Raw genomic sequence first — 11,764 nt, 5'->3', positions numbered from 1 at the left:
AGGTGCATTTACAAATCATCATGAAAAATCGGAAACTTACTCAGTGAGAAGCCAAATATTGTGACAGGGGAATTGCTTTTCTAGCACTATTCTCTTTTGCTTAACACTTTAATATGTTTACCCTTGCAGTTAATGCTGACTTTAAAGCACTTTTTGAAGCAGTTCCTTGTGTTTAATCTTTGAAAACAATTTTGATAGAACTGACTAACATCTGGGAATGTTTATGTCAGATACAGTGCTTTTTCTGCAAAGGGACTGTTACAAGTGCAGCTTGCCTTAAGGAGAAGCACTTTATCCCTGGAAATTTTTATGCTACCCAACTTCTCTCATGGGTGTTGGCCTGTTCTATAAACAATTTATGTTATAAATTAAGATGAACTAACAGTTATAGACACAGGTATTGCATTTCTCACTGTGGATAACTCAGTGCATTCCTATGCATTAGTCCAAGGTAATTGTAAATAATCCCTTCTTTCTTTCCATTCACCAAATGGCCCTTTGATCAAGCAGCGTGTGTTCATAAAAGCTCCTTTTCCCATATTCTGGTAGTAGAAGGGAGAAAAGAAATATGACATTCTCTTCAGACCACATCACAGAGTAATTCAGAGTGAATATAATCTGCATTCCTCACCAACATTCACAAAAAATGTACTGTTTGTTCTTCCAGGAACTATCCTTTTGATATAGTGACGCTTTTAAACTTGGTGCTGTTCAAGGCATCTGACACCAACAGAGAGATTTATGAAATTTCCATGCAACTTATGCAGGCATGTATCAGCTACTTTTTCTTAAAATCAACCAAATGCATGTGTCCTCCTATCTTTTTTGTGACTTCTAAAACACTGTTTATTTGCTTTTTAGTTTTGTTTTGAAAATAGTTATTTTTTTCTCAGCTGTAAATACTTTGGGAAATATTTATATAAAAAATCAATGGAAAAATATGATTTCTGGTGTCTTTTCAAATTTGGACAGTATATTCCAATGCATATAGATCATACCTCTATAGCTAAACTTGAAGTGGTGACATTTCCTGAATTAATGATTTTTTTATTGTCTCATTACATGATATTTTTTCTCTTTCATAGATCCTTGAATCAAAACTTTTTGTTTATTCGAAAAAGGTAGCTGAGCAAAGACCAGGCAGTATCTTGTATGGTACACATGGGCCATTACCACCTCTTTACAGTGTCTCACTTGCCCTTCTTTCATATGAACTCGCAAGGATGTATCCTGAACTGACCCTTCCACTTTTTTCAGGTACCTATATCTGTTTGACTTACATCTACTTCACATTTCTGTACAAATAGTAGAACACTAAGACGTTTCCACCAATCGTGAACAGCAATTCGGTTAATAAATTTAGCTTGACCTGCTTTTATTCTGGTTCAGGTCAAACCACGTTTAAGAATGCAGTGTACATTTCCTAGAGGTACTTGAACAAAGTACAGAATAGCTATTTAAAAACCTTGGTTGGGGATTCTGTGCCGCTTGTGTCATGTTATGGTAACTTTGAAGTTACAAGGCCCTGGATAAGTTAAAGTGACATTGGCAAACTCTACTGTACTGGGTTCTCATGTTAGGCATAGTGATTCTTCTTTTACATACATTCATATAGCTGATACATGTGAGGATAGTATTCTTTGGTTTATATAAACATAACTTTATCTTTGGGAAGATTGATTGCATGTGTCCAGTTTCACCAATGATTCAGATCACTCTGAATGGGTGATCTCTGCCTTCTGTTATTTGCCACATCTGCAAGTCATTAGTATCTTTGCAGTATTATCAAAAATCATTTTGTTCGAGTAACTGAGAAAAACGTTAAAGAATCAGACTTGCTGGAGCACCATTCAGAATATGCCTACTCCGAGACCATTCCTGGGAACATTGATGTTTTGAGACCTATTTGTCTGGTTTAATCCATCTAATGTGTTGCTCTGGTTTTTAAACAACAGAATGCAATGTCTGTAATCATGGGAATTCTTACTGGCTGTTAAAAACCCTTTCTGTTGTTTTTACTCAGTCTGTAGGGGCTGGAGGAAGGGTAAAGGAACAATACATCATCCATTTCTTAGTGCCCAAGATGCGATATAAATAACTTAGTCTGTTGGCTCATTTATCTTTAAAAAAAGCAAATGCGGTTTGTTATTACTGTTACCATCTATTCATGTTGCTGTAGTGGCCATGTTGTTCAAAAGAACTCACATACACAGTCCGAATCAGAGCCCTCCACTATATATCTTGAATCATAAAGAGAGAGGACAGTGTATGTCTTGAAGTTTTTTGAAACCAAGCAGTGAGGAAGGAAAGGAAATGTCAAGTGTACTGATTTTTCAGAAGAATTCTGGTAAAGAGAGCTAATGTGGTTCACCTTGGCAGGAAGCCTCTCACTGTATTTCTTATCCCAGATTTTCCAAATCCTTACAGTGCCAATTTTTTTTTTATAAACTATATAAAGTTCTGTATACAGCATTCCTGGACTGGCAGCCGACTACAAATTTTATAGGCCTCCCCACAGGAAATAAGACTCCTAATAATATATGCAAGGTGTTTTTGTAAATTCAGTCTAATATGTGCCTTAAGATTTAAACTATTGCTTAGAAACGCGGAGGCTGATGGGGCACTCATAATTCTGCAGAACACTTTTCCGTGTTTATTGTAATTCTCCAAAATGTCTTGAAATTCTAGAATAACAGCCAGTAACTGAATTATCCTTTTTCATCTTCACTGATGTTCATTTCACATGATACCTAATATGGCACAGTAACAGGGACCACTTTCTGTTTCTAGGCCCAGACTACGTTAGTTCTTTCAGGGAGAAGACCTGACCAATTGCTTGCTATTATAGACCATTAAATTAATGCTTCTCTGCCAGAAGCTGAAGTACATGCTTTTGTATGCTTGTGGTTTGCAAGGTAAAAACCATCAGGCAGTCTAAAACATGTCAGAAATCTGATTTAATAATTTATTTAAGTTTTCCTTCATAAACTGACTTCTTGTCCTTTTCAATTTTTAATGTTTTAGAGGTAAGCCAGCGATTTCCAACAACACATCCGAACGGAAGACAGATCATGCTTACTTATCTGCTGCCATGGCTTCATAATATTGAACTTGTAGACAACAGACTCCTCCTCCCTGGTTCAAGCCCTACCACTCCAGAAGATGAACTGAAGGACAAGGATGGGGAAATGACAGTCACAAGTGGACTAAAAGGCAATGGCTGGGGCTCTCCTGAGGCCACTTCACTGGTTCTCAATAATCTCATGTATATGACAGCCAAGGTAAAAGAGCAAAACAAACGAACAAAACCTCAAAAAAACCCAACCTGTAAAACAATTTCTGAAGTATTAATTCTTACATTTTTTTAAGCAAAAGGTACTTGGGTTTCTTCCCTATGATACCAGAAACTTTACACTGGAACAGTCTGTACTAATCAGTACAGACTGAACAGCCTTCTTTTTTTTGAAGAAGTTTGTTCAGTTTTTGTTTTAAAGACAATGCAGAAACTGCCTTATTTCAAAATATAAATGAAGAAAAGTGTTCTACCCTTAGTAGTGAGAGCATTAATGGTTAGTTATAGAGGAACTGAGCTCAGTTCTCTCCTGGATCACCTCCCAGGTTAATGTCTAAGGCAGTAGATGAAAGTTTAGTTGGGAGAATAGGCACCTGGAATTTGACCTACTGAAACTCTTGTACTTTCTAGGAAATAAACATACCTTGAGAGAGAGAAAAGAAAAAAAATGGGTATAAATTTATAAGGTGCTAGTTAAACTGTTTTGTAATAAAGAAGGTATTTTGCATCCCAGGTCCTGATAAAGGACCAGGCATTCCTTTTTTCCAATTACTTTTTCTTGTAAAATGCCTAAGCATTTGGTGGAGAAGGTACTGGGAATTCTTCTTTCCCTTCTCTTTGCTGACTTGCAGGCTGCTATGCGAGTGTGCCATGCCTGCTCTGGCACTGCTTTTGCCAGAATTAGCACACGTGTCTAAACTGCTAATACATAAACTCCAGGATGTGAGGCCTAGTACCAGTGTCGTAGGGGGCAGAGGGGTTCACGTTTCCGATCCTCCTCAGGGCTAAACCTCTCTCAAGCAGAATGTCAGTATCCATGCTACATAGTTGATTTTGGATCTTGCCTCATGTTGAGGCCTTGTGAGTAAAACTTTATTGTTATTTTGTGTGCATTTTGTCATGTGAGCATGTCTGAAGTAATGCGGAGCTGTGCTTCAGCCCACCAGAATGCTTTTTTCATGCTTGTTGCATATCCAAGGCATGATACTGGCTCATGAATTACATGATGGTACAGAGTCTCTAGGATATTGTTAGAGGAGTTTTATGGTTTGAAAACACATGCGATGCAGTTCTCACCTTTACTGCCTATCAGCTCCAGTCCTTGGAGTAAGTTGCTTCCAACACTACACAAAGCTTTTTGTTCCAGATTGAGCAAGTATGCTTTCTTCAAACCGTACTGATTGCATAGCTTTGGAGGCTGTACGTGTGATAAAGGGACTGGCACCTGCGAGCACCTGTGTAGATAACCGTAGGCGTAGATGCCAGTCTCAGTGTTGGTGTAGCTAGTATGTATTAAATAATTTTCAGTAGCATAGCATGACCTGGATATTGCCACTCCTCCCAGCAGAATGTCAGTCTGTGCAGTGGTTAGAACAGTCTTCTCAAAGTGGGAGACAGAGATTTTAGAGAGGAAACAACAATTTTCAAGTCCCATAGCCTGGATGCATGCACTAACCATTTAAATGACTGGACAAAAGGGAATCATTTCTATAGCTGTGTCTTGCAAAGAGAGCAAAAGCTGTTTGTTTCCAAAGTGAAAATGAAGGGCTGGCTAATGGTTAGTTATGCTGGATTTACTCGGGAGTGAAGTGCCGAATAGTTCACTACTGTGAGGGCTGGAGCATTTAGGTACAGACATGCAGAAATAGAACTTCAGTTGCTCAGACAACTGAAACCCACTAAACTGCTTGATTTTAGGATCACCTTTTGAAATACATTCCTCAAAGACTTTTGTTATTTGTGATCTAAGCCCTGCTGAGGATCTACACGTAAATACATTTAAATACAATTTATGCTCTGAAGTCTGTCAGGTAGCTTTTGAAAATATTATTTTGTCCCTTTTTACAGCATTTTACTGTTGGTTTTGCATGAGAAAATGCTCTAAAGAGCATGCCTTCATTTGGAGGTCTTCGTATTTCAAAAAATGTATGTCTATGATCCTTTGCAGTACGGAGATGAAATTCCTGGACCAGAGATGGAAAATGTCTGGAATGCTTTGGCCAACAATGAAAAATGGAGTAACAACCTTAGGATAACACTGCAGTTTCTCATTAGTTTGTGTGGTGTTAGCAGTGATACCATCCTTTTATCTTATGTAAGTGTTTGCACTTTATTTTATTTACTATTGGTTGCACAGGTTTTAATCAAGAAAACAGCTATCACCAGCAGAAAATTAATTTCTGTTTTACAAATGAGAAGTACTAACATTTTCTGTAGCAGACCTTACAAAATTAAATCGTGTGAATAAATGAGACAAGAAACTGAAATTCAAGAAAGTAATTGAGTAGTGGGAATATCAGTGTCCAGCAGTGGAACACACCTCATTTCAAGGAAGAAGTGGGCTCCTCTCAAGCAAAGAATAACTGGGACTGGCCATAAATTGCCAGAACATGTGAGAAAAAATACTAGAAATATTTTTTTCATGTCAGAGTTCCATAAAAATATGCTATATATAAATTTAAACTCTTATTAAAAAGACAGAATGGCTGCTCAGAGGTTAAATAACATGAAAAATGAAGGCAAAAAGACTAAATGCGTATGATTTTTCTAAGTAATCAATTAGTTTACAAAACTAAGTTTTCAAAGTTTTTTAAACAACGGATGTTACATCATGGATGGGACATAACATGCTGTGATCTTAATAGTTTGTTGTATGAATTTAGGTGTTCCTTTAGAAAAGTGTGTAGTTTTAAGGAAGTGCTACGCTCTTTTCATTTGGCAGACTAAGGCTTTCTGTGGGATATCTCAAGAGACACAAGATAGCTAACTTTTATAAGCTCCTTCCCATACCAACTTTTGCCTTTGCATGGCTGTCATGAATAAAATAACTATTCCTGCAGTGTGCAAGTCAAACTGTGCAGGATATTGTTATTATTCAAGATAAAATAAAATCAGGGCTGTCTGAGAAAAGCAAGACAATCCCATTCCCATGTTCCTCATGCCTCAGTTGCTGGGTGAAACAGAATCTAAATTTAGTAAATTTTCCAGCACAGTTAAAATATGCTGGTTTATTAGTCTCTTTCTATTGATTTTGCTGAAGAAAAATTTGAAATTACTATCAATGGGATTAAACTTATCTAAAAAGCCTCATACACATATTTCATTTACAGTTGCTGAAATAATACTCTGCTTAAAGTGTGTATGATGATTGCTGTGCGTAACAGAATAAAGGAAATACAGAAAAATACTGGAAAAATGTTCAAGATGCTGTTACTGAACCACCAATCCTGTTGGTTTCCTTTTATTTGTAGGGTTTACTGTTCTGTATTCTTGAATCAGTGCATATATATGAAAAGTCAGTGTTGCCTAGCTAATCAGAAGAGATCAGCAAAGATTCTATATGAGATTATACTCATATAAACCTTAAGCAACCCCACCTGTAAATCTTTTTTTTTTTGCAAGCAGGGTTGCTCAAGGCTTATATGAGAAAACAACAGCTCAAGGCTTATATGAGAAAACAACAAAGGGGTTGATCCCAAATACCTTGAGGGTAATGAAGATCTTTTCATCAGTTGTGACAGAGTGGCAGAGGCTCTCCATTCAGTGTTGACCGTGCTTTGAGCAGGAGGTTAGATGAGTAACTTGCCAGGCTTTTTCCAACCTGACGGATCCTGCAGTCCATGACAGACTTGGAGGCCACCTTTGGGCCTTATCCCATCAAGAGGAGCCATGGTGGCAGAGAACAAGTGGAAATCGCAGAGACAAGAGACAGCAAATTGAGGGATGATATATTTCTGACAGATTACAAAGGGAATAGGAGCAGTTTTCTAAGAGGAAGGAGCAGTCCTGTGCTGAGTATGTCTTACTCCTAATTCTGTATCCTGATTGGAGATGCCTGATTGCCCTGTCACCCTTGCCTAAGTGCCCCTCACATACCTCATCCCCCATCCAGATACTTGCCAACCCAGAGCTTTCAACACATCCTTTTTCCAAAGGTGTTGCCATCCCACAGCTGTGAGCAGCCTACCTCAAACCCCCTTCCTACCTCTAGTACTTCTTCTTTTCTTCAAATTCTTTCCAAATCTCCTTGCCTTGAAGCCTTGGCTCTCACAGTCCTGCGCTCCTCCCGGACAATACAGTCCTCTGACTCCACAAGGAGAGCAGTCTTGTGGGGGCGTCTCCAGCTTCATCTGCCCAGCATCTCCTGTTTTGCCCATGGGACTTCGCTGTTCTCCCTCCCAGGCTGCCAGTGGCTGTTAGCAAGACATTCAGGTCTTCATTGGTGGTGGCAGCTGGCAAGGTTCCTGTGTTTTCTGCCACCCTGTTAGTCTGTGTTTTACAGTGTTGAGTTAAAAGTCTGATTCTTGGATTTTGCAAAATCTGAAAAAGTTTTTCAACTTCTGTGGGATGCCTGACTGTGTTATGAGTCACCCCTGAGCTGATAGCTTTGTCTGGAGCAGGAAAACACACCGGGCTTATCACACTCATCTGCTCAGTGTTTTGATAATGTCCTGGAGTTTACAGATAAGAAATTATACCTAACTGCTAATTACACAAGGCTGCTGATACCATAAACATGTATCTTCAGTTATCATGTAAATAATACATACCCATTAGCAAATAAAGATAATTCAGACAGTTTATCAGCACTGTTCCAGCTCACCTGGGCTGGAAAGACCAAGATTGCCAGTTTACCCATTTCCTTTGGGAGCCCTCTGTGCCCCAAGGCAGTCACCAGCTGCTTCATGCCTTCAGCCATCTGTTCTGCCTCTGTGGCTCCAAGCCAAAAGCACGCCTGACTTACATTTTCTCAATTTTTTTCAAGCAGCTAAATTCATTGCTTTGCCTTTTATACTTCTGTTTCCTTTTAGCATTTTTCCCCACTGCAAATTGCTGAGCTGTCCTTTCTTTCACATATGTACAGAAAGTTTTATTAGAATATTTACAGTTCAGAAACTTTTTTGTAGGGAACATGACCCCTTCTGGAGTGAGAGAAGCTGGAAGTGGCTCTGTGAGCCCAAGTAGAAGTGAGCATTGGAAGCATGGTGGATTTGTATCTGGAAAGTACCTGGAAATTTTTAGCACAGCAGAGTAAAAGAGTCTTTGAATGTCTGCTTTTCCTCTACTTTAAGCAACAGCAAAAAATGGAAAGAGAAGCAGTCAGGAAGTTATTTTAATGGAAGTACTTAAGAATATAAGAACAGCAATACTTGGTGAGGCCAACAGGCAGTTTGGTCCAGTACGTTAGCTCTACAAACATTAATTTAGGGACATCTAAACAAGAAGGCCAGCACAGAGGGATGCTTCCGCATATGGTCTCCCAGCTCCAGCAGTTTATGAATCAAATGAAAGAGAAGCAGTCAGGAAGTTATTTTAATGGAAGTACTTAAGAATATAAGAACAGCAATACTTGGTGAGGCCAACAGGCAGTTTGGTCCAGTACGTTAGCTCTACAAACATTAATTTAGGGACATCTAAACAAGAAGGCCAGCACAGAGGGATGCTTCCGCATATGGTCTCCCAGCTCCAGCAGTTTATGAATCAAATGTTTTTGAGCCAGAGAGAGTCTCTGCGTTTAATAGCCATCAAGTGGTTTTTTCCTCCAGAATTCAGTCTAATTTGATCTCAGTGCCTCAATTGGCCTCATTGCCGCAGTGCATATGGTGTTTGAGTATCATAGAATCATGGAATGGTTTGGGTTGGAAGGCACCTTAAAGACCATCTAGTTCCAACCCCCCTGCCATGGGCAGGGACACCTTCCACTAGACCAGGTTGCTCAAAGCCTCATCCAGCCTGGCCTTGGACACAAGTTTGTTTAACAGAATTTCTATAAATGATATTCTTGTCAGAGTTTTCAGGTTGGGATGCATGAATTCTGTGTACATAATTGCTCTGCCTTTCTTCCATGTGCTATTACTTTGATTACAGCTCCTCAGAGCCTGTCTTATCTTCTGTGGCCACAGCTACCTCTTTCACATCAACCCTATCTGGATATAAAGGCATGAAGTTTTGGGGGGATCTAGATTTCTAGATGAGAACATTGCTCCATTCAAAAGATTAAGATTCTTCTTCAGTGGAAATCATATGCTCGAACTACAAATCCCTGAGACAGATTTAGGATTAATGCTGATATCCTTAAGTGATAGGTACAAAAATTGTGTGGGTTTTGTGTATTTTTATGTTGTGTAGTTAAATATCTAAACAGTTCATTTGTGGGTAGCAAGCACAAACTTTGGGGTAATGAGATCACAGATTCACTCGGATGGGGAAATGATATCACAGTGAACAGTTTTATTTCTGTATGAACAAGATGGATGCAGTGTCTGTCCAAGAGTAACACCTTGCATCCTGGATCTTTTCAGTATTGCCATGTAACATGTGTTCATTTCTTTGGAAATTCACTTTGGACAGAGTTTAATACCTGTTGTTTTCTTCTCTAGATAAAAAAGGTTGCAATATATCTATGCCGCAATAACACTATTCAGACAATGGAAGAGCTCCTTTTCGAGCTGCAGCAAACCGACCCAGTGAACCCAATAGTCCAGCATTGCGATAATCCTCCATTTTACCGTTTTGCTGCCAGTAACAAAGCCTCAGCTGCAGCTTCTGGTATGACCTAAATACACTTTTCAGTTATGCTCTCCTGCTCTTTCCAGTCTTCGTCTCTCTGAAAAAACGATCTCTTAGTTTTGCACCAATTCAGTTCTGTGCATATATAATGTACAAGTTTCAGGGCCTTGTTACACGTCTGAATTAGAGTTCCTTTTTGATTCCCAATGTTGTATAGGCTCTGTAAACATATGCTTAACCCCTTCTAATATATTAATAGGATATTGCCAATGTTTGGTGCTGTTCAGAATTCTTAAGAGGTGGTTTTTGTACCACTAGTTTCTCAGAACAAGAAATCATCACCAATGCTGTGATTATAGGAGATCACACCAAAGCAGCAGAGTTTCCTGAGGACAGAGAGCCTCAGCTGTGTCTCAGTTCTGTTTTCAAAGGCAAAAGGCTATTTCTAAACTGAAGTAGTCAAAGATACGTAAGAAACACACGCTCCAAATTCAACCTTGTCAAAGTTTTGCCAGATTCTTGAACAACAACAGGTTATGTCAGCTGAGAATGAGCTTAATTCAAGGAGTGGAAGAGCATTGTTATGTTAATGTACCCCTCAAAGCATGTAAATAGTACAGCGTTCAGCCGCGCAAGCAGCTCCTGTCTTGCAGAGGTAACAGTGTTCACTCATGTGCGCAGGATGATCATGTTGGCTGTGGCTACTAAAGAAATTAAAGTTACAGGCTTTTATTGCTTTACAGATACTGTCTGCTGCATGTAACAAGTGTTCTTACTGACATCTCCTATACAGGAACCACCTCTAGCAGTAACACTGTTGTAGCTGGCCAAGATAGTTTTCCTGATGCAGAGGAGAACAGGATGGTGAAAGAGACTGATGAAAGGTTTGTGGTTGTTTTTTTCCTCCAAAATGTATGCATTTTCCTATGCTGGGCAAAGTTCTGCATTGTTTTGTGAGGAACTCTGATGCTCAGACTGATCCTAAGAGGCGTTATCCCAGTAAGACCATTTTAAATTGAGTGTATGTAAAAGTGGGGAAAAAAACCCACAACTATTAATATGATTCTTGTTCCTGAGCATCATTTAATAATACATTGTAGAGGAACGTGTGTTAAACCTACATTGAATAAATAGTACTAAGTAGATCATGGTTTTGTAGGAATTACCCACAAAGGAGAAAGAAAATCAAGTGTGTACCAAATAATGACTATTAAAGTCTTTATTAAAAATCAGGTTTGATTACACCTTTTGATTTAATGGACAGGGAGTAAAATTTAGTATGCAGGTGTGTATCCATGATTGCAAGGACACCTCCTTGGTCTGGATAAAGTGTCTTACAGAGTAAAGCTATACAAAAGATCTTGCTCATAAATCATACATTCAATTTAGTCTTTTACTGCTTACGGTACGTACTGATAAAGGATGAATAAATAAATGCAAAGCTTAAGGGCCCTCAGTTCTGCGAGCACAGACAGATATGTATTTCTTCTCTCACTGGAACACTGTTATTTTTTAAGAGAACTTTGAATGCCTTCTAATAGCATTAAGCAGTAAGTATATTAGTGTTACTTTAGTCTGTTGTTCCTGATAGTACCATAGAGTCGCTAGCATCACTTCAGTAGTTCAGCCCACCTTCCACACGGTCAAGGCTTAGAGAGACAGTTATGTGAGCAAACGTCCCTGTCTTAGAACCTTTTGAGTCACTCACCTTCTACTTATTATAAATATGAGTAGCATTTTGTCAGGTTAGTTGTGTCTATCTCCTAATTTAGTTGTAAGTAAAATACTGCACTCGTCTTAGTACTAAGTGAGGTTTCAAACTGATAGTAAAGAGGATTTGACTCAAAATGGTGGTTTTCAGCATATGCACTAGTAATGTACCTAAAAGGAAGGTAAAAATATTTTCCCTCTGGATTAGTTTATTATTATTATTTACATATATACTTATAACTATATAGTTTT

The 11,764-nt window shown here is 38.7% G+C and overlaps 1 protein-coding gene across 1 annotated transcript; it reads left to right on the top strand.

Moving 5' to 3' along the window:
• Positions 1 to 1,223: 1,223 nt before the first annotated feature.
• LOC104514814 (protein furry homolog) lies at positions 1,224 to 10,686 on the top strand (the record flags this gene model as incomplete). Its single annotated transcript, XM_010158587.1, has 5 exons — positions 1,224 to 1,257; positions 3,025 to 3,281; positions 5,241 to 5,387; positions 9,673 to 9,841; positions 10,596 to 10,686. Coding segments are annotated over exons 1-5 (698 nt in total), but the record flags the coding sequence as incomplete, so codon positions are not given.
• Positions 10,687 to 11,764: the final 1,078 nt, after the last annotated feature.

This window comes from Eurypyga helias, unplaced genomic scaffold (assembly GCF_000690775.1).
Source record: "Eurypyga helias isolate BGI_N326 unplaced genomic scaffold, ASM69077v1 scaffold37079, whole genome shotgun sequence".
Lineage (NCBI taxonomy): Eukaryota > Metazoa > Chordata > Aves > Eurypygiformes > Eurypygidae > Eurypyga > Eurypyga helias.
The sequence above is the reverse complement of the archived record's forward strand: the minus strand, read 5'-3'. Positions and strand labels throughout refer to the sequence as shown.